Here is a 23684-nt window from a genome sequence, read left to right as displayed (position 1 = left end):
TCCTCCTTAATCTTTCCTAATCCTCCTCTTTAAAAGCTTTTAAAAATTTAACATTAGTTTCTCTGACATTCTTCTGTAAATCATCCCAAGAGGAAAAAATTAAAAAAAAAAAACAGCCAACAACTTCCCAAACATTACAGTTGAGGGGCAGATAGAAGACCACTGCAGACTGTATGAATTTATGGTCACTCTCATATAAAAAGGCCAAGAGCTACACCCACAGCCCTTGGTCAGTGCCCAGAACACATTCAGCCAGTACTCACAGAACAGGAACCACCTAAGAGATGCTGCTTCTAAGAAAAAAAATCTACTGAAAGAGGCTGAAAAACACTGTGGTAGAGAAACAGAAACCAAAAGTAGTGCATAATTTTTACATGTTTAAGATTCCATAATAATGTAATATATCCTAAACCCTGATAGCTGTACAACACCTGTGGGTTCAAGAAGTCAGACATCTGGAAGTGCATGGCACAGAAATCTGGCATTTAGTATCACATGGTCTATGTCACCTGTTCTAAATTACTGCTTAAAAACAAAACAAAAAATCTTGGTATCTGGATTTATACATTTGTATCAAAATATGCAGCACACATAATCCTCTCTCCATAGATTCACACACCATTGTCTGGATTTTTTTACTTGCTAAATGCTTTCTTTTAATTTTGGATAAAGATGTACAATTGGCATGCTAAAGAGGACAACTCTAACTAGGTATTCCCTTGGTTTTTGTCATATCCACTTAGAAATAAAGTCAAGCAAAATAATATATCCAAGGTAGAAGTTTACTTTGGATATATTATTTGAAGCCAGTACTAGTCTGGACATAAAGAGCCTACCATTGCACTGAATGCAAAAGGTAGAACTACCTGAGGCCATCTGCTAGCCCTAAGTGAAGGGCAATGAACAGGCTTGTCTGCCTGTAAGCAAGTTTATCTCTGAACAGACTCAGGCCTCTGTCAAAATCACTATTTCACAGACCTCTCCCAATGCAATCGCAGAGGACCCAAAGTACCAATTTTGATTAGTTTTTTGTCCAGCTGAAAAAATACATAAATAGTTTGCACACACTGCATGCAAATTCATCTATTACAACCCAAAACAAGTGCTAACTTATCATAATACAGTGAGATACGTGAGATACTGTTTCAGTAGCCTGGATGTTTGATTGCAAAGTAAAGCCATACCAAGCAAATTTTATTACTACATGCAACTACAGATACAGTCTTGATTCAAGACAAAGTGCTTCCTCTTCAAAGTATGAGACACTTAGCTTCTATTTTCTTTTTTTTCTACCCTATTGCAAAAAAAAAAAAAAAAGATTCACCTACACCAGTTCTCCTCATTGACTTCGGGGTCAACACTGAGCAGCTACAGGACCAATCTTACAGGCTTCTTTGGCAAATAAGGTCATAACAGACAAAAAGCTATTCAGAGTACTGCAATTTTTTCTTCTTGTGTCATCACCTTAATACTCTTCAAACAAAAGCCTGTAAATAAGCTACAATAAATCTCTCCTGGCCAATTTTACAAGAGGAGTCCTGCAGTTCCCTTTGAAGCACACTGTTAACAGAAACAATAAAGCTTTGACCTGGCAGAGAAAAGTTTTCCTAAGAACCACAGTTAAGGGGAAAAAAAAACCAAAAACAAAACAAAACCACACACAAAATAACCACCACCATCAAATCACCACAGCCTGCTTTGGATTCAAAACTAAGTCAAAATTTTCTTATGGTATAGAATCTCCACCTCTCAAATCAACATTTTCATTTGCAGATACTGTGCATTCGATGTGCATCACAGCTATCATACGCCTCTAAACACTAATATATGCCATAGCAGCTGAATTTGAAGTAAAGCTAGGAACAGGACAAAAGAGACACTGAAAAATGTCTGATACTGGTTTTACTTTGGAGGACTCAACTATTTGCAAGGAGACTTAAAAACTTGAAAGGAGTTTTGCTTTCCTATAGAAGCATAAAACAGAGTAGGTTGTCTCCAGAGCATAAAAGTGGTTTGAAGAGAAAACATGTAGCAGAAGAGAAAAGAGGGCTCTTGTCCACGACAGCAAAACCACTAGTTTCATGAGACAACAGATCAGACTGGAGCACTGCATCTGGAAATGCCAACTCAGTCAGGCAAATGGCCAGCTCCTGACTATGCACCCGACTTAACAGTAGCCAGCTTCTTCAGCAAACACAAAGACTACCAGTTCTGTACTTATTAGGTCTCTGTGAAAGCAAACTTTTAACAAACTCCTTAGCAAAACACCCCACTTAGCTCCACTAAGTGTACTATATGCTCTATCACCTAAGAATAGAAGTTTATTAACAACCTTGTGGTTAAGACTTAACTGAAAGGTTCAAAAATAACTCTGAACCTAGAGCTACAACAAAATTTAACCTATTTCCGTTTTCAGACTGGCAAAAAGCAAATCCATGTAACACTACAAACTGAAGGTTTTTGGAAACAAGGGAATAAATTACTGCATATCTTGCACATAACATTTGTTTCCATTGCAGTAACTCCAAATTCAAACAACAGAAACCATAATACAGCTTTTACACAATGCTGGAGGAAACAGCACTAGTGGAACAGGATGTGAACAAAAGTTAGCTGTCGAAGTCTGATCACCACTACACCAGCACCTCATCCGTGTTATTCTCACCCACCCTAAAGGCGAAAAAAGCACCCATTCATTGTAACCAGAAAAGAAAAAAAGCAAACCAAACACTTCATGGTCAGAGATCTATTATTTCTTCCAACAGAAGTCATGAAGAAAGAGACCTTGCCCCTTGCATCATTTCCCATGGCACACAGCAGCATCTCTCCCCACCTTACATATATCCATCCATTCACCATGCACTGCTTCCCAGTTCCTGGCCAGCTAGGAGGGGAAGGCAATGAGTGACATCGGGATCTATTTCCCTGTCAGAACAAAGCAGGCAGACTGGATCCCCAAGTAAGGAAAACAAAGACAGGAGCATATTGGCAACTTAATGAGTCACCAATAAAGTCCCACTGAATAAAACACAGTGAAAGTTAGTGACAGAAGTGTATAATCCTTCAAGAACAAAAAATGAAATAGTCCAAAGCCACATTGTCCTAGGAAAGAGTAAAGTGTGAACACTATGGAGATGGAAGAATGTTCCTATGTGGTTCAGTGAACAAGTATCATGAGAAAAGATCACCTGGACAGTGACAAGAACATGAAGGGCTAGCAGAAGACAAGAAGGGGAACACAGAGAACAAGTTCTGTTTCATCTGTTAAGATTAACAGAAACTTAAACCAAAGAGATACTGTTATCAGCATGGTTGGCAATTGAACACATCTGGAAAGGAGAAACAATTTGATGGTACCGAGGAGGATGAGAAAAGGACTGCCTACAGATAACACAATGATGCAGAAAGAAACCTCGGAACACAGAGCACCGGGAAAGGAGACCACAAAGATGAGAGAACTGGAGGGAGACTCAAGAGGAACACGTGGGGCTGGGCAGATGCCCGGCAAGCCGGGGGTTCTCAGGGAGTGCCTGGCGCGGGTTTCCCGGGGCTCCGGGCGGCCCCTGCCCGAAGGATGCCGAGCCCGGCGCCCGGGCTGGGGACGGTCCCCGAGTAGCCGTGGCGACATCTCCCGGGGGAGGGCCGGGCCCGGGGGTGCTGTGCCCTGCCGGGAGCCGCCGTGTGTCCCGGGCGGCGGCACCGCAGCCGGGACGGCCCGCGGGGGTCCCGGGGCGCCGGCAGCGAGCGGGAGGGACGCGCGGACAGAGGAGGGGCCGCGGGGGGAGGAGGCTCCGTCCCGGCGGCTCGGGGGTCCCCGTACTCACTTTTTGTGGGGCGCCGGGTGCTTGTCCCTCCTGCCGGCCGCCGCGGACTGCTTGGGCCGCCGCCTGCGGGCCTGCAGGGCCAGCACTGCCGGGAGAAGAGAACAGCCGGGAACCGGCGTGAGCAGCGGCGGCGGCGGCCGCGCAGCCCCCCCGCTCCCGCCCGCCCGGCAGGCACAGCGCGGTACCTTTGCGCGAGTTCATCGCCCCGCGCCGCACGCTGCTCGGCGGGCGCGCCGCTGCCCGGCTCGCTCGGCTCCGCGCCCGGCCCCGCCGCCAGCCGCCGCCGCTCCGCGGGCACTGTCCGGCAGCATCGGCATCGGCACCGCCGCCCCGCGCCCGCCCCGCGCCGCCGCCGCTGCGCAGGCGCGGCAGGGCCGGAAAGGCGCGGGCGGGGCGGGGCGGGGCCCGGCAGGTGGCGGCGGGCGGGCGCACCTGAGGCGGGAGCGGCCCGCGGCCGCCGCCGGGGTGGGGCTGTGTCGGGCCGTCGAGCCAAATGGGATTTAATTTTGCCAAGTTTTGGCTCGTGGTCGGAGTAGCGGAGCCATCCGCCCTCTCGCTGTGCCACGTTGGGAGGTGTGGCAGGGGTCAGAGGAGAGAGGCGTCAGGCTCTCTCCACGGCAGCAGCTGGGGTGAGATCGGCTTGAGCTTGTCCCGAAACCGGTGTGGGGTGAGATGTCAGAACCAATTAACTTCGTAGCCAAATCCAGGGAAATTAGATTTCCTTAATTCCGATTCTCGCTAAGATGTTCGATTATCATGACGGACAACTCTTGGCCATTGGTTTTTTCCTGCCAATGGCATCTTGTTGCCCATGGTACCAGACGTGCTCAGATTTGGCATAGTAATGACCCACTGAACACGGTCCCTTCTTCTATGATCTGGGTCATATCCAAAGCTCCAGTCTAAGTGTGAGGCTTGTTTGGCTTATCTTGACGTGGCACTGGAATTCCAAGGCATAGTAACTGAACGATAACAGGGATGGTCTTTAAATTCTGAGGCAGAGCCACCTCCCTAAATGGCAACACAAAGAACGCGTAAGGATGATCCTAAAAGCAGCTGCAATCAAGGCATTATGAGAGTGAAGGGAACTAGCAGTAATTGCTGGTGTTAAGTAATTGGATCATGGAGATTTCATCTAGACAGAAAATTGAATCCCTGGGTCTGGTTAGTTCTGCTTAGGAGGAGTAGAGCCACAGAAAGATAAAGCTAGACAACCCAAAAAGGGGGCTCTATACTGTATAATGCCTTTTGTCTGTCTAGAGAGCCTGGTGAACAGAAAACAATAGGACCATGAAGTTTATAAACTGCAGCTCTTATGAGGCACCCCAGCTGCATTTCTAAATCAAAACATTTTCTGTGTCCCATCCTCCATCATAAAAGTACACGGGAAATAAACATTTCCAGAATAAACTGCTACCAGGAATAGGCAACACTGGTAGGTTACATTTCTCCTTTACTGTAGTTAGTCTTTTAGTTCAGTGTGATAGATTAGGTAACAGAAGGCTTTATTGAAATTTTGAAGGCTTTCTGCTGAGAAAGTTTAGGTGCATGAAGATTAATAATTGCTGAATGTTAAGAAAGCAGACTATGTATTTACTCATTGTTTCCAGGCTAATTTTAGGTTCACTGGTTAAATTGTGAGCCTGCATGAATACTTGTTCATGTGTAGAGAATGAGAGAAACAAGCAGCTGATGATGGAGAAAACAGTATGACTTGCTTTTTTTCTTTGTCAGGGAGTGCTGCATTAAAGTTGTTTTGTAGCTATGGTTCTCAAGCAGAAACTACACCAGGGTCCTCATCATCTTTTCAGCAACTTGTGTGCCATTCTATTTACTTTAACAGGAATTTTATATGTAGAACTGATTGGACAATTGGGTCTTAGATAAGTACAGGGAGCTTTGCTTACATCAACAGGATTATACATCCACCAGATCTGGAGTCAAGAAGGAATTTCCCTCACAAGCATAATGTCAGCAACATAATGAGGGCAAGGGAACAATCTGCCAGCACACAGAGAAAGGGATTGTTAGGACCAGGTGAGTGTATACTGCACACACAGTTTCACTCAGTTCTAGTGGAAACATATTTTGGAACTGTATTTTATCAGGGTTTTGTTGTTTTCTTCCTCCCCTACCCTGCCAAGCATCAATCAGAGGATGATCATGCAGAAGTGCAAAAAACTCACTGAGATTCTGTGTATGTATAGAGGATTACCATGTGCAATTAACTGTCTGGAGAGTACATTAAGGTCAGTAGAGGCTAAACATATTCCAGAGAATGAAAAAATAAAAACCAACAACACCCCACCCTATTTTTCAGACTCAAATAATTACTCCCTCAGAACACAAAGAGTAAATGAAATTTTTAAAAATTACAAGAATAACTTTATTTATGCCTTGTTAAGAAAGAGTCTACCCTGTTTATTTGAATCCACTCATTTCAGGGACATTTTCCATCTTCATTTAAATATACATCTTTTTCAAAATAATGAGCCAAGAGAGAAGACAGACTAAACAGCAAAAGGCAGCATTTGCAAAATCAGTGTACAACATAAAGGTGGACTGAGCCAGACTATGTCTGCCTGTGTCTCTGAACACTTTATGGGAACAGGTGTCTGATTTGTTGCAGAATTACCACAGAGCTCATTCACTCAGGGGAAGGCACTGTGAGGTTCAGGTGCCATGACCTATGCTGAAGGGAGGGACAACAGCAGATTTAGGTGATCTTAGGTGCAAACATCAGGAGAGAAGAAGAATTAAGTATCAAATTATGGAATGGTATTTTTGTCTGTCTATAATATAGTTTGTATCTGATACCTACAGAGGTTTGGCTTGTTTCCTTTTGACCTAGCTTTGAAATATTCCCTTACATATGAAGACTAACTTTTCCTTTTGTACAGAATATGAAGTTACCTAGCAGCAGTTCTGTAAACATGATACTGTCATCCATCTGAGAATAACTGAAGATTCTTCCTTCAGCAGAGGGATGTTAGAAAATTTTGCCCTGATTTCTGTACCACTTCCTTTTAGCACTGCTTTTCCCACTGTGTAGTAGCATAGGCTCATATCCTTATTTCTACACTTCTCAGAAATCAGAATATGAGCCAACTTCACGCTTGCGCAGAATGGAACATGAAATAACACATAAGGCAGAGGAAGAAAAAAAACCAGCAAAACGATAAGTGGTGGTAAAAGGAAAACCAAAATGTAGTGAAAGGAAATTCCCAATTACAGGCGAGCTCTCATTAATATGCAAGTCCAGCCTTCTCATCCTCTCGCCTTTCATTGTTGTCTCTTGTTCCTTCAGTTCCCACCCCCATTCTGAATTTCTACAAGTATGACACACCCAAGTAGGCATACAAACAGTGAGTCTGTCCTTCTCTCGCTCACTTGAAGAATTTTCTGTCCACCAATGTGGGTTTTTTCCTCATCTAGTGTGTAAACAAAGCAAAGAGAACAGTTCTCAGCTTGGTTTTGAGCAACACAGACAACAAACTTACAGATAGGAAGGATTAAGCAACAGTAACTAAGTAGCCGAGTTTCTTGTAAGGTGAAGACTATTGGCTCATCAGTGCCTAAGTATAGCCAGTTAACATTAACAGGAGCATTGCACAAGTTAAACAAGAAAAGTAGGCTGTTACCTCGGTAGTGTAATGAGAAAAAATAGCAGGAAGCATGAGTTGGGATTTCCAAAAAAAAACAGGACGTTAGAAATTCCTCAGTTTAGATTCCTGGCTCGCTCACTGATTCACTGTGCCCTTCCTAAAGCAAATTACATGACTCACCTGACTAATTTTCTTCATCTATAAAATGGTACAGTGCATGCCAGCTAACACAGAGTTTACATTGGTAGAGAACTCTTGTTTATCAAGTTAATTTGGATTACTAATAAAAGAAGAAAGACATGAAGGACAAAGCAGACTGGTTTAACACCAATTTGACATGAAATTAAAGACTATCCTGTGCCCAGAAATAGCTGCATCAACCCAGATATGTATTGAATGTTGTATAAAATAGGGCATGAACTGGCATGACTTAACTCAGATCTGAAATAGAATTGAAACAGACTCTGGCAATATTTTTATGAAAATATTTCTTCTGGCGTTGAAGCACTCAGGTTTTCAGAATGACTCATTCGAGCTTCCCCCATTACTTCCAGCAGGCTCCCAAACACCCCTTCAATTAAACTTCCTCCAGTTTCCTGGGTGCTTGTCTTAAATTTCTTCATTAGACTCCTCTCCTGGTTCCCAGCTCTTTACCCAGCTTGTCCTTTTCATCTTGACCTGCATCATCTCCTTTTTCAAATATATTGTCTCTTTTAATTCTGTTTAAATTGGATGGTTTCTTCCTTCATGCTGATTAGAGGTCAGCAAGGGAAGAAAGGATCACTGAAAGATTAGCAGCTGCTCTCAGTTTTCTGTTCAACCTCAACACAAGCAATTATAGCAGAAGTTTCTCAGCAGTGATGCAGTGGTGTTTTAGATTCAGTCCTACTGTTCCTGTCTGATTGGCAGCTCTGCAGTCTGGTTGTGCATGTGAGAGATTCATCTGCTAAGTAAGCATGGAATATTTTCAAACTTTAATAATTAAACCCTCACATGTCTCCAACATGCGCAAAATGCTGTTTTACAAAGTCACATAATTTGCCCACATTTAAGCAGATTTTGCTAAGGATTTCAGTGGCACATCTTTGATATTAAGGCCTCTTTCTGTGAAATCTCAGCCTCCTACTCAAAGTGAAATTTGGCAACCTGTGAGATGAGAATCCATTAGAAATCAGATGCAGGGCTTACCCTGTTTCCCTTTCTCTACACTTGGACTACACAAACAATAGTCACAATGAAAACAATAAGGGACAAACCATAAGCTTCAGCATAATGTAAGAGGAAGCAACGGACTCATTTTCTCTGGAAGAATAAAGCTTCTTTCTTCCCTGTAACCTCCCCTGTACTTTTACTTGATACAAGATGTTTTCACAGCCTTCAGAAAAATCAGACACCAGCTGACTAGTAGGATGAAGCCATGTTATGTCAGTAGTACCCCAAACATCCTTTCTTCACACATCCTGCAGTGCGACCACTACAATGCCCTTGCCAACACCCCACTGGAAAATTCACAGCCATCACCCCCTGCTGCCCAGTGGGGACCAGTGTCCTTTACAAACTTCCACATTACAATGCATTCTCAAATAAACTTCTGTGAGGGGAATGGCCGGTAAACAAGCACAGGCCAAACAAGTTTGTCTGGGTACAGTTCCAGAGCTTCATCTTGACAGATTTGTCCTCTTTCCTAGGAAGCAACCATTTAGTAAAGGATGGCTCAGTTACACTGGCAATGTGCATTAGGAGCTACAGTTATCAGGATACTTTGTTTGCCATTAATGCACAGAATATTGCCTCTTTTGCTTAATTAGTTTTGACTACATACTGAATCCAAGGAACTACTGGGCTAGAGGGGCATTTCTGAGAAGTGGCTGAGGATTCTTTTCATATCAAAACAGCATTCCTTTAAAAGTATTAATTATTTCATTACTCAGCATGGGATATTTCATTCCATATGATTAAAGTTTTACAAAGTTAACAGTAACTGGATCTTACAAAGTGAAATGCCAGCCAGCTTCATAGTCATAGGCACTACCAGCCTGGTTCATAACTGGTATGAACAAGCAATTTAGTTTCATTCTGTCTGCATAGGTTTATAACATATCTATACCGTGTAAAACAGCAACAGGAATTTTTTCAAAAGCAGAAATCTTACAGCTAACTGTTAAAACAAAAGCAGAAATAACTTAACTTGTTAGCCAACCTTGTTAGGCTTCACAAAGAGCACACATGAATGAACCTTGTTATTTTCAAAGAGCTGAAGAAAGACTGATTATCCACCTCTAGGCATGGGAAATTCCCTGTTCTCCTACTATAAGATGTGTAACATCAAATCACAGTGAAAATGTTATAAACAGTCAGCTATGTTCATTCAAAGCACAGAGAATTAATCTACTGCAATTTGGCTTCGTGCATTGTTTCCTAGAAATTAATTCCGTGGGCTTGATTTTTTGGGTTTGATTTAATCATGTTTTACGCCCACTTTGCCATTCATTGTAGTAACACAAATGACTGTGGTAGGAAATATTCACATGCTTCTGCCTTCAGAGCTGCAAACTATTATAATAAACATTAAGAATGTAAATATTGTCGCCAAAGAGTATGTCTTCATTGCACTCTTTACTCAAGTCAGGCCTTTAAAATCACTACACTGTTAGAAGATATTCACACAATAAATCTGCCTATTTACAGTAACTTCTAAGCCATGAAGATTTTTACCTATTTTCCATAACACTCAGTGCCTTACTAGTAGGGCTGCCCTAGTACAGATAAACCACAAAACTGAAGGATTATGTTCCTAGTGAGGAAGAAATCCAGTGTAGGACAATTATTTCTTCTTTGTTCAGATACCTGACTTTAACTTGTTTTGTAAATAAGGGGTTTTATTTTCTTTAAACACTAGTTGCAATAGGTATATAAGACTGTTTCCTAAAACCTCCTCTTCTGTCCTAACTTATGCATTATTGTTGAAGTAAGCACAAAATTGCAGAAAACTGTGGAAAGAGCAGAATGGCAAGAACCAATTGCAAAATGGTGATGGAATATGTAACTGATCAGTTGATGGTAGGATACATCCAAATCAACATGTTTACCAATATGCTTGGCACTATTTGTATTCAGTGGAACAATGCACTGGACCATTTATATGGGAAGAGAAGCAAGAAATGATACTGCAAACTCAATACACTCACAGCATGCATCTTATCGCTGAAAACCCAGGAGAGCAGAGTGCCTTTTCTGCTTCTTCCTTTGAACTGTGGTTGAAATCCATGCAGAAATATGATAATGTTGATAGTTTTTTGTACACACAATTTACCTAAGACTGTTATGATAACAATGGTTGGACTTGATGATCTTAAAGATCTTTTCCAACCTAAACAATTCTAAGAGACTATGATCTTTGCCTGCCCTGATCAAATTTTTGAATAAGGCACCTTGTCCTTTCTTTTCCCCAAAGTAATACATAGTTCAAGATTAAGAATTCTGTTACAAACTAAACTATTGTATGAAATAGTACTGGGAATTTACCTGCAAATAAAAAAAGTATGCAGAAATCTTATTTGCAGTGCAATCAATCTCAATTGCAATGGAAGTCTGCATTGCATAGTCTTATCCTTTTCTCTAGAGTTAACCTGGTCCTCATATAAAAGAATTACATATGTCCAAATAGCCTTTCATTTCAGGAGTTAATGATTGGCTCTTACTCTTTAAATTCTGGAACTGCCTAGCCAGCTGAAGAACCTGAATATTGGAAATACATATCCCTTGTATACCAGCTGGTAAAAACGTGGGTGCTACAGCTTATTGGACATGAGGGGAAAGACCAATGAAGAAACTGGTCTTGATTTTGTAATATGTATTCTAACTTTCCAGTTGTTCTCTAAACAATTGGCAACTACTTCTCATCTCCCGTTTCAGAACTCAAGATGCACATTAGGCCCGCGCATGTCCAAGGTTTATTTGCAGCAAGTTATCCTTGAATCTTTGTTTGGTTTTTTTGTAGGGGTTTTTGTTGGATAAGGGTCCTTCTGGATAAGGGTCCTTTGTTGGATGAGGGTCCTTTTCACCAAATATCTATCTGATTTGGCCCACAGAGAGAAGAAAGAAAAAAAGTGTCACCCTGTAACACTTTGTATCATGCTGAGCCTTAAATTAATATTTTATGTGCCTACTGTGCTTTCATTTCATCTCTCTTTTTCTGTTCAGAAACAGTTGTATCCCTTGCTGCCAGTGTACAGAGCCTATAGTATTTCATATTAATGCATTCTTACACAGAGGCTCTGATGGTTGGGGAGGCCCTGGCTGAGGGACAGGAGCTGTCAGATAAAAGGGATATTTACCAGATGAGGTTTCAAACAGCAGTGCCATGAGAATATATTAATCACTTGGAGACCCCAGACTGGAAGAGGAAACAACTTTTCCTAGTATCTGCTAGAAGACCATTTTAGTCTAGCAGGCAATTACCCAACCACTTAGTGGAGAGAGACAGTAAGCTGTAGAACAGATACAGGGAGTGCTCTCCAACAATTTCACTGACCACTGTGATTTTCCTCATATTTCAGTCATTTGTAAGACTCATCAAGCAAGAACAGGGAAAATACACAGTTGAACATTAAAAGGATCCCAAATTAGAATGCTAAGGCTAGCTAAAAATAAATCTGATTCTTATCTTTTTGGCTGGAAGGCATCCTGTGAACTAAAAGATACAAGAGACCAGACACAGCAAATACAAAATTATTTCTTCACTGAACACAGGTGGGATTTAGCATGGGCACTCCCTTGGACAGTCCTTTAATGCTAATACTTGTGTGACACTCACAAAATTCAGGTGTAGATAAAAAAGTAGACACTTGGTTTTCACTAAGCTTCTAATCCCAGCTTTCAGTAAGTTTAATAGTTACCAGTTAAACCATGCCTGGAGAAAATTGTTAATTGCACGGGTAAATTTTCACCAGTTGGAATTTATATTGGATTCTGTGTGTACATACCCAATAGAATGAGGGTCCCAAGGGGAAGAAGGAGACACAAGTTACAACTCCTGTCCTTTACCAAAGGAATAGTCATACTACACTGTCTGCTGTCCCCCGTACTAATTAATAGCTGCACAGGGAATGTTGTGGTGGTGCTATAATCCTGTCCATTTTATGCAGGGGCTGTTACCAGTTCTTTTTCTGCCTGAGTCTGTCCTTTGGTAATTTCATGGTCTCTGTCCATTTGGTTGCTTTTGAGACCTGCTCCACGTCGCAGTTACCACTTCACTACCTCTGCTGCAGGAGCTTCTTACAGTACAGCCCTTTTTGCCTCAGTCTAAAATCTGACACAAACTCTTCTGCCTCAAAAGCTGTCCAGTGTGAATGGGCACACAGATGTACTTCATTTTCTTTTTCTGATATTGAATGACTCTCTGCTTGATTCTTTTATTATCAGACTTACAAAAAGTGTTCATCTGAAAGAGTTTGCCATCCTGAATTATCTTTTTTCCTGTGCTCACCCTAGAGGATCTCTAGAAGGTTGTGCAAGTCCCCAGCTATCTCAGAGCATGCCCAGACACAGCTGTCCCAGAAGTTCTCTTTTTGCATTCCTTAAATGAAATAGCTGTACAGAAATGCAGAAAGTCATGTGGAAACGGGGACTTAAACTGCTGTATGGTTCTTCATGGAAAATGAGTAAGCAGACAGACAAAAATAGAGGTTGTTTTGAAGTGTGCAAGGCCACAGAATAGTATCACTGCACTCATGTGCAATTGATGTTCACTCTGCTAAATAGGTGGGATGGATACCAAATTACTTTAATTTATCCACTCAGCTAGGCAGATAAAACTAGACTCAGGGGACTTCAAGAACATTTCCTAATATGACTTTTTCAGGAAGAGACTGCAAGGTATAAAAGTATAAGCCATGCTTCCTCTCCTGCCCTATTTTTGGACATCAGTGGCCTTGTGTAACTCTTAACTTTTCCTCTCTCTGAGAAGAAATGCTTCAGAGTTCCATCACAGTAATTTTAGGTTTTTGTTGTCAGGAACAAACATGCCTTCCTGAATTTTTTTAAATGCCCACTGCAGGCAGAGATCCAGGTGCAGCTTGCATAAGCAGGCCTACGCTAGCTCTAAATGAGCTGGTCTAGGTACTACAGCAGCAGCCTGTTATTGGGCACCTGTGGTTACTCTGTGCTAAATTAGTGAATTAATGAACCAGTAACCTAGAAAATTAACAGGCTACACTACTGGATAAATGCAAGTCAACTAGTTAAAATTAGTTTCAATTTGTTAAGACAACCTTTAGTTACTCAAGACATACATAGCTGAGAACTGTATCTGTGATCTTGGACCTTAAATTACATTCTGCCATGTAGCAATACATCACAGTCTCATTGGCCAGCAGACCATGAGTCCATCTGAAATTCAGGACCTGGAATCTGCAGCTATTTCTCAGCCTCACTCTGAAATGAAATCCAGCCAGGCTTGACCTTCTCCACCACCTGGTTTCATGGGTAGAATAATAATTGGGCATGAGGCCAGAAAGCAGCAATGCTGTGCTCTGGTATGGTCTCTGATCTGGAGGAACTAAGGAACTAGGGTTTGGTTATACCTCAGCACAACACTTTGCAGTTTACACTGGACTTGAGAAAGTTCAGACTGTTTTAGATTAGTCATGTGTTTGTTGACTACTGTGTGTATAAAAGCCTTTTTTTTTTTTCTAAATTTAATCGCTGCTTAATCATGCTTCCCCAGCAGACAGTAAAAGAGCATAAACACTTTAGATTCTTTCCCAGTTTTCCTTAAAATAGTGTACCATTAATTTCCTGTTTCTTAAGAGTTATTTTGGGGGTGGTTCTAGGCTTGACCTCTGGATAATCTTCCCTCTTTGTATATAGTAACATTTTACCCCATACATTTAAGCACTTAGACTTCAAAACATCTCTCTTTTTATTATATTCATCTTTTAAGGAAGATTTAATTTAATTAATGAGGTCGTGGTACCCTAACTCCCAACTTCTGTTTGCAATGTACAAAAACTTTGCAAAAAAAGCTATCTGAAAAGTATCATGTTTGTTGTCATGCTGCATTTATGTTTGTTTCCTAAGCAATACAACAGACATCTATTAATGCAGAGCAGACACTCACAGTTAACCACAGACACAGTTTTTAAATCAAGTAGCATTTAATTAAATTGGAAAATCATCCTTTTGTAGGGCCCAAATTGTGGAACCTAAACAGAGATATATGTCAAATTGGTCTTCTTTGAATAAGTACTACAGCTTGCAAGACAGTAATTTTAAAATGTCAAGAAACATTAGCACCAGAACATTTGAAATGCCAGAATTTTTTAGTTAAGTTTTTAGAGTTTTCACGCTAAATAACTTATTCATCTCATAACTCATTTAACCTCCTTCTTAATTTCTTTTTCTGAAGTGGAAAATTATTTGTTTCCATTAAGTGCAAGTAATCCCATACTCTCAGTTAATTAAAAAAATCTACACGATACATCCATAAAGCTATCTTAATTGGTTTTTTACTCCTGTTTTAATTTTTAGTGGGACTTCTATTAGTATTTTCTTAGCATATGTTCCAAGAAAACAAGATTTGTATGAAGGGTTGGTCTCCCTCTGATATATTTTTAATTAATTGCCTGATTTCAAATGAAGCTGACAGTGGGTTTGTCTGCCAGTTATTATGTCTCAAAGTTACTGTGAGGACACTAGGGACAGCCACCACTAATGTGTCTCTTGACACAAATGAAGGAGAGCTGAGAAGTCTTCTACTCTACTTGGCAGGATTTGAATGAGTCAACCCATTCTCCTCCTGTGGTCTCGGCAACAAGCTGGAAAAAGGCAAGCAGAGGGAGTACAAATGATGTACAAAGGACTAGAATGATGTACAAATTACCAGAATTACAAGGCTGGGGGGAAGGCATCTGAGATATAGAAGGGAGCTGAGGGTATTGGAAGGAAGTATAGGAAGCAAAGAGAAAGACTGGAAGAATATTTTGATGGCATCCTGGTGGGGAGTTGTAATGAACACAGAATACAAATTTATCAAAAAACAACCTACTTTGGTTTTACTACTCATGAAGAACAATAGTGGTTTCATAGTTCAGCACAGTCTTATTTTTAACGGAACCTATCTGAAGACAAATTATTTTCAGCTAATGAACACATTGTGATTTATATGTGAGAGAGATTTAAAAAGAGATATTGAATCCTATGCCTTCGTTCTGATTGCAAGATAGAAGAAAAATTGCAAAGCTATGATTTTAAGATAATACTTTCTAATTTGCACCAAGTTCAAGATCTTCTCATTTACTCTCTCATGGATCAGCTGAACTGCTTTCTTCCCAATGTCTAAATCTGTTCATATTTTTACCAGTGTGTACAAATATATCTGAAGTCAAATAAATAAGAGATCTTTTGTGGGTATTCTTGGCTCAGAAAGTACACCTGCCTCTAGGTCAGTTATGTGAACCATCTAGACTTAAAGCAGAAAATCAGAATTTATCATCTTGTTCCTTAAAGCAAATAATGGATTTGTTAGTCTGAGCTGCAGCTTTGTTTAAGGCACATTGTTTCAGCTGCAGCCATGCAGTGACTCAAGCTGCCTGCTTGTTGAGTGTGTGTTTATATGGCAAACCTTGCTGAGAAAAACTGAGCATGCCTTTATAAATATGCTGTTATTCAGCATGGGGGGAATTCAAGCTACTTGCCCTTGTAATTTTTGCAGGTTTTCTTTAAAGTTATGAAAAATCCTGAACCTAAATTCTGTTAACTTGGGTACAGCACTGTGAGCTGGTTACCTGGAGCTGATCTAGATACCTGGAGCTAAACCCTTCTGAAAATCTGTCTGCAGTGTGTTGTAGGGCATTTCTTCTCAGTATCAGTTCAATGACAAATACTGTGTGCTGCTAGAGGATGCAAATGCTGTTCACACACTATGTAAACGCATTTTGTAAAAATACACACTTAGGAAGTTTTTTTAAGGGATCTCTTCTGAATGCATCTAAGGAAGTATGTGATTGAACAGCTCTGTAGAGGGATGCTTCAAAATGCATCAAGAAGCTTTGGTGGTTTATTAGACTGTATGGTTGTGAGCAAGAGAGAAAGCATTGGAAATACAATGTATTTGTACAGGATTATTCACGTTGTAATTGCCACTCTGTCCTCAACCATATTTCTGTAATGGGAAAAGTAACACCAAGAAAATGAGGGGAATTATTATTTGTAGACCTGCAGTGACTAACAGTGGCATGAAAACTTAATGGACCTATGAAAGAACACTCTGTCTGCAGAGGAGTGTGCTGTCCATAGGAAAGTCTCTGTGCAGAAAGTGCCCACACAGGGCTGCTGTGTGGTGTTACAGTCCTTCTGTGGAGGCTGTTTACTTAGCTGGGCTATGGTGATTTTCAAATGGGACTTTCATACTGCACTGGAAAGAGTTTTTCACACGTTCTCAGTTTGTAAAAGGCAGCTCCAGACCCTATTGTAAGGAGGTGTATAGAGCCAAATAGCTGCTGATTAATGCCTTCTGTTCTGTGCCTGGAGAATTTTATGGATTATAGTGAATAAAAGGCTAATTTGTCTCCTGAAGCATATATTGATATGAATGTGATCACTTCTCTGCAGTACCTAACTTGGGTTAATGGAGTGTTGCTTCAATGTATTGTGTTTCTGGCATGTTCTGACTGTATCCATAATGTCTTTGTGTGCCCTGAACTTCCTATTCATTACAAATGGGTGAACAGCAATAAGCAGTTCAACAAACACATATTTCTTAAGCTGTCAAACTCAAAGCCTGAATAACCTAAAGAGAAGTGCAATCAGACCTGCCAACTATAAACAATAAATACTGTTCTGAAATGCAAAGTGTCTTACATAAAATGAAACTGAAAAGTTAGGTTGACCTGCAACTCAGCTGTAGTTTATGAAAACATTAATACACAAAAGAATGAAGGCGGCACCAGTGCCTGGTAACAACTCCCTGCTTTTCTGCTATTTCTCTTTTCTTTTTCTGCTGCTTTCATGCACAGTATAACACACTACAAGCATACAAAAGGAAAGGGCTGCAGGGTTCCCTGAATTGTTCCAGTCAACTCTCTTCATGTTTGACTGCTAAGTCCCATGCATAGAGATTAGAGGGAGACTGGAATAGGCTTTAAAGTCTATGAAAAGCTGAAGCAGCAGCAGAGCAAGAAGTAGGTGTTCATTGCTCCATTCAGAAGCCTGAAAATGTACAGTTACTCTCCCTGTTTAGCCCTTTCTTTCACCTTCTGTCTGTAAGAAATTATTCTCAAAATTTGGGGTCTGCACACACTTATACCTGAATTTGAAAAGATAATGTCAGTTTCTTAGTTAATTTTTCCTCCAGAATCTGGATTCTTCCAAACTGCTTTATCTGTTCCAGCAGTAGTTTCAGAATTACTTTGGACATAATGTTATGTTCTGCACATTTCCATTTCATTTTCTGTAGCAGCATTTACTGAGGCTAGACAGGAAAATGCCCAGACTTTCCAACCTGAAGCACCAGACTGCAATGATAGACTGGTCTTTTTTTTCTGTGTATGTGGTAGAAACAGATTCACCCTTGCCTCCACTTCTACAGAACAAAGACATCGATCCCAACTGTATCATTGTAAAATTTTTACCTGGACCCACACCCACAGGCAGCAGACAAATACTGGTCAATAACAGAAAAAATCACAATATATTAAGATGTTAATTTAGATATTATTTTAAAGAAATGTTTTTTATTTTTGGAAAAAGCAGTATGACTGGCAGTGAACCAATTACCAGGGAACAGAAAATAAGGAGCTGAGTTTATTAGTCAAGGCTGTCTGTCTTTCATAGCAATTCATCAAACACATGCATGTGTTGGAAGCCCTAGAAAGATGAAAAGGTATCTTTTCAGTCCTGGAAGAAGAGACTGTCCTTTCAAGGATACAATGGTGCTTTTCAAAAGAGCAGTGACTGTGAAACTTGTCCATCAATGGAAGGCTCCTTTCAGAGCAAATCTTGCTCTACCGCTTTAGGTAGCTATTCTCTAACATTCCCAACTGAGTAAAATTATTGTTGCATAAAGTATCTGTAAATATTAATTCTTTAATATGAGTAAAAAACGGGGAAACCCAGCTAAATTGCTTAAGCAACCACTTTCTGAATGGTGTCTGTTGAACCAGGCTCCTCCCTCACCACAAGTTCAGAAGAGGAAGAAAGAAAACTCTGGACTTCAGTATTGAGGGCTTCCTTGTCTGACTTACCCCAGCTCAAACTGTGACTGGCCAACGGGACTTCAGCCAAAACCACTTCACCTCTCATTCTCTTTTCCCTGTTTTTTCTATTCCACTTCAACACACAGTTTCCACAGAAACAGAGCAGCACAAATAGCACAGGTTTTGAGGGCCTTTCTGGAGAAGTAAATGTAACAAAACAGTCTGCATATATTGTCTCATTTTGGTGAAAAGCTTTATTGGATTCAGAGGTTATCTGGATACAAAAAAAATATATTTAGAATTCTGTCTCTTCTCTTTAAACCTTGTGTAGTAACTCCATGGATTGTCTGACAAACCGGCAGCAGAAATATGAACCTAATACTCTATTTTATCACTTGGTTTAGGGCTTTTTCAGATTTCTTTCCTCCCTACTATTCATCAGCAGCACTGGCAAGTGTCTAACAGAAGAAACAGAATCAGGCAAACCATTGTATCAGCCCAATATCCAGCTTCCACTGTGCCCCACAGCCAAACTTAGTGTTACCCTAATATTGCACTTATTTCATAGTTACAGGGTAATTTTTTACACTGAAAAATACAGTGCAGGTGGTTGCTCTCAGAACATATTCCATGTTCCCAGATGACCACCTAGGAGGTACCTGAGAGGATTCAGGATTCTGCTCCCCATTCTTGCCTGCATAGGACACATTATTCATGTGTTCCTAGTATGGATGCACTGGCCCAGTGAATGCTCAGATAAAACATGCTGCTGTGAAATGACACACTTAATATTACCTATTTGCTATTTGAAATCATGGATGTTTTCTGTACTGCTTCTACAGAGTAGCCTGAAGTCAGTTATGCTCTTGTTGTCGAGCAGCCAGGAGGACCCAGGGATTACTTTTGCCAGTGCTAATCAGTTTGAACAACTCCATATGTGAATGATGAATGCCAGAGGTCTCCTTCATATATCCCAGAATCTTCAGACAGCAGGAAAGTGATGCGTGATAGAAAGGTGAAGAATTACTTGTCTTCTGCATTTTATTGTCTACATGCAGAATTAGGCACGTAAAGAAGGAGTACTACATTGTGGCTATAATCTGCAAGTTAACCAAACTCAGGTACCAGGATTTTCTGTATGGATGATGAGGAATGAGATTTTAAAGTCATTCACATCTCTGAATAAAAAAATACCCCAGATATTCCCATAATCCATTTCAATTTCACATCTATGAATCTTTGATATGAATGCTGTGACTTCTAAACAGTTTTCAGTGGCCAGATCCAGTTGCACTGAGAAAAACAGGCATTTTACCAGGAGCTCAATAGGGTACAAAATTTCACAGCAATAACAGTGATCAAAGGCAGCTAAAACAATTCATGAAACCCCAGTCTGACAGCAGGCACAGGCAAGGCAGGCAGGCATGTAAAGAACACACTCTGCTACCCCGCAGGCCAGCACTCAAGCAGCATGAGCTGACAGGAGAGCTCATTTTCTCCTTCCACCTTTGTAGCCTTGGCTTTTCCTGCCGTGTGTGAGGCAGCAGCTTTGCTGCAAGAGAGGGTCCCAGCCAGCATCACTCCCACCCTCACTCATCAGCCCTGCAGGCAGCTCACACTTCAGCCTCTGTCCTGTCCCAGCTGTTCACCTCTGCACAGGAAGGTCTTTCACCCCTTAAAGGACTTCTGAGATGTGAGAAATGCATATTATATGGCTCTGCGCAGATATTTACTATATGTATTATGCTAGGTTGAAAAGTTATGCTGTATTAACTTTTGAATAGTATAGTGAATGTAGTTTTGTAATTGACATTAAGCTCTAGAAGTTAAAATAGAAGCTATGTGTGTGAGATATTCTTTTTATTAGCTCGGGAGAAGAAGATAATCAGGGGGTTCTTCCCACAGAGATAACAATTACAGAAACCCCTAAATTTCCAGAGGAGAAGGATTTATGGTGTTCCTTATCTACAGAAATGAACCTCTTCAAGCCTGACTTAGACTCAGAGGCGCCTGAGGGATTAACAGAAAGTTTTTGATAAGTACCAGACAAAATCTCTTGTTTTAAATAAAATATGCATAATCATGAGGTGACTCCTCTTAAGGGGTAAATTCTCTTTTAACGTTGTCCTTTTCCTGGCTCACTTTTGTCCAGGAAGAGGTACCCAGCCCGGGCTGTATCTCTTTGCTATTATTGTCTCATAAACTGTCCTACTCTAAATTGTTTAACTTTTATTATTGTATTTGTATTACTAATTTTTTTTATAACCATTTTTATTTTTATTAAATTTCCGAAAATCCCAAAAGTGAGTGATTGGCGTTTATTACATGAGATAACTGGGGCAGAAATACATAATTGTTCCTCTAGCTCAGATCCCTATTTCATATTACGTTTGCTCTTTCCCATCTTTGCAAAAACTGAATTCTGCCACTCAGTTCATCTGTGTGTGATTGCATCCTGTTTTGTCCACACCGCTGCAAAGCCTTACAGCACCCCTGAATCAATTGTCTAATGGTGAAATTAAGATAAAAAGAGAAAACATATATCAGTTGCCTCCCAATCCTATGCTTAAGGTTGATTTTCTATAGTCATATACATTCTTAATTTAAAATCACCCTATAGAACACATAAATTTTTTTAGAGATGAGAAGACTTGGTCAAAAATACCCTCTCTGCATAAAATGCTCCTTGTCTGTCTAGATAAGATGCTTTTCCATCTTTCCTCTATTGCCAACTAATCAACAAAAGGATTTAGAGATGAATTTGAAAAATAAGCAGCTTTTTATTAAAAAAAATGGGTGAAGGGAAAAGGGGAAGAATTAAAGGTGATGGCCTATTAAAGTGCTATAAACTTTGATAATTTGTGTTCTCAGAAAACCCTTTATTGTCATTATTTTTTGAAAACTGTATGATTCATTTTGGACTGTTTGCAAAATTCCTCAAAAAACCTTATCACTGAAATTGAGTTGTGAATAAATTCTGTATTTTCAAAAAAAATCCCTTTTTCATAATATTGTATTTTTAAATTTTGCATGGTAATGAGTTATTACCACCATTTTTTGCTTCATACAAGGCCTCAAAATAAGCATGACAAATGCAAACAACCTACATATGAAAAATACATTAGGCTTTTAATCGTTTTTTCATTTTAGTTCTCTGTGGTGCTATTAGTGACAGGTAAAAATCAGACTAGTTAAGTGCAGCTGGTGCAAAGGGGTGTAAAATTACAACTTATCTGCCTAATTGTGTGTGCCCCTGGGAGGCATAAAACTGAAGAAGAGTGAGAGCAGTTATTGCTGCTCTATTTTATTAGCTTTTTCTACGGATTGGGAACATCTCAACTTTGTACCTTAAGATTTTCAACGAGCATCTTTGGAGGAGATTGACTCAACAAGCTTCTCACTTGCGTTCTCTTCCTAGCCAGATTTATGCTTCCATCTGCTGAGATGTGCTATCCTGATTTCCCCTCCTGGGGAGCTTGAGAGTAGGAAGACATTACAAACTTATTACAGTTTGGTAATGGTTGATCATATTCTTTTTTCCACAAAAGAGACCTCCTTTAGGTTACATTAAACAAAGTTTCTATGGGAATGTACTGATACATTGTAATAGAGATTAAAATAATATTTTAATAATACCACCCAATTGATCTATTAGATCATTTATAATAGATGGGTTTTTAATTGTTAAACCAACCAGAGGGGAAAAATGCTCAAGCTGCAGCCATATTATTATTTTCTTTTTATATTTTACACTATACCTCTGTATGTAAAAGGAGCATTTGACTAATGGAAAGAGAGAGGGGTCATGACCATGAGCCCTTTGCCAGCCTATACTTGGAAACCATGTTAAGGGTAGATCATAAGAGAATGTGATGGAGCAAGTCATCTTCAGTGGTCTCTGCTGAGGGCCTCTGCTTGCCAGGGTGGATCAGTTTTATCTTTGAAGCAGAACTAGCATCGCCCTCCTTCCAGCCCTGGAACCACAGGAAGGGTGATCCCAAGGATTTTGTCTGTAGATTCTCAGACAGAGGCAGACAGTTCTTTAATATGTCAGAGAATGCTTGTTGGTATTGAGAAAGGAGTAATAAACTTTTGTGAATATATTAGAAGACTTGGGAAACACATAGGAATGCTCTCATTAAGCTATTTACCTTGTGGTAGCACCTGCAGGACCTTCAAAATGCTGGTTCTTCAGTGTATGAGGTACTTCATACCACTCCAAACTCTATCTGAGCTGATGATAGTGGATGATAGATGAACACATAGTCAATAGCAAGAATTAAGAGAAGGGTAATTATCATACCAAGCATAGCTGTAAGATACAAACTACTTAATTACTCATAAGGATTTTGTAGACAAGGAGGTACTTAATGTAGGAATTTGGAGGAGGGAAAATAAGTATTTTAGGGAAGCTGCACAAGAGAGAAGAAGCAAGAAGTTACATGACAAAAAAAGTTGGACCAATAAGGGAATACAGCTAGAAAGCAGGACTCAGAGCACTGCTCAACTCCTTACAGAAGTAGATGTGCTAACTTTGGTAGGCCATAAGCCCTGGCAGCAAAAAGCAGAAACCTACAGGAAGCAAGAGATAACGGTGTGCTTGCTTTGCTATGCTTTGTTTATGAGAAACCGTGCAAGACTCTACATGCTTGTGCAGGTCTGTGCTAGCCTATAGTTAAGTGATGTAACTAAGAAAAATAGTTATGGTTGTTATTGCTTAAGCAAGTAGTTATTTTTAGCTACACTGAAAAGGTATAAATACTGAGCTCTGGAATCAATGAAACGGCTTCACGCATTCAAACCGTGGAGTCCACATCTCTATCAGTTGCTGTCAGACCAATGCATGATACAAGTCTTGCTGAAGGTTTCCCTCAGCCAGATATTTTCAGCTAGATATTTCTGCCTGGAAGAGGTGAAGAAGCAACTTCGCAACATATCACAGCCATAGTCAGCGGCCAAATGACAGCAATGTTCAAATGACACATAGCTCGTTCGGTGTTGCCCCTACCACTCAGACAGCCTGGAGCTGGTAACAGTCCTAGCACTGGCTTCCTCCAGGA

The 23684-nt window shown here is 40.4% G+C and overlaps 1 protein-coding gene across 3 annotated transcripts in view; it reads right to left on the bottom strand.

Annotated features, from left to right (window-relative positions):
• The window catches only part of SRPK2 (SRSF protein kinase 2), a 129208-nt gene extending 125022 nt beyond the window's left edge, over nucleotides 1-4186 (bottom strand). For all 3 annotated transcript variants that reach the window (XM_063396904.1, XM_063396903.1, XM_063396902.1), the window contains exons 1-2: nucleotides 4010-4186; nucleotides 3825-3909 (exon numbers count right to left, since the gene is read on the bottom strand). In XM_063396904.1, coding sequence (XP_063252974.1) covers nucleotides 3825-3909; nucleotides 4010-4025 — 101 coding nt within the window. In that variant the 5' untranslated portion in view covers nucleotides 4026-4186. The remainder of the gene's footprint in view (nucleotides 1-3824; nucleotides 3910-4009) is intronic.
• Nucleotides 4187-23684: the final 19498 nt, after the last annotated feature.

The sequence above is a fragment of the Prinia subflava genome, chromosome 4, assembly GCF_021018805.1.
Source record: "Prinia subflava isolate CZ2003 ecotype Zambia chromosome 4, Cam_Psub_1.2, whole genome shotgun sequence".
Lineage (NCBI taxonomy): Eukaryota > Metazoa > Chordata > Aves > Passeriformes > Cisticolidae > Prinia > Prinia subflava.
This window is presented reverse-complemented; position numbering and strand designations above follow the sequence as displayed.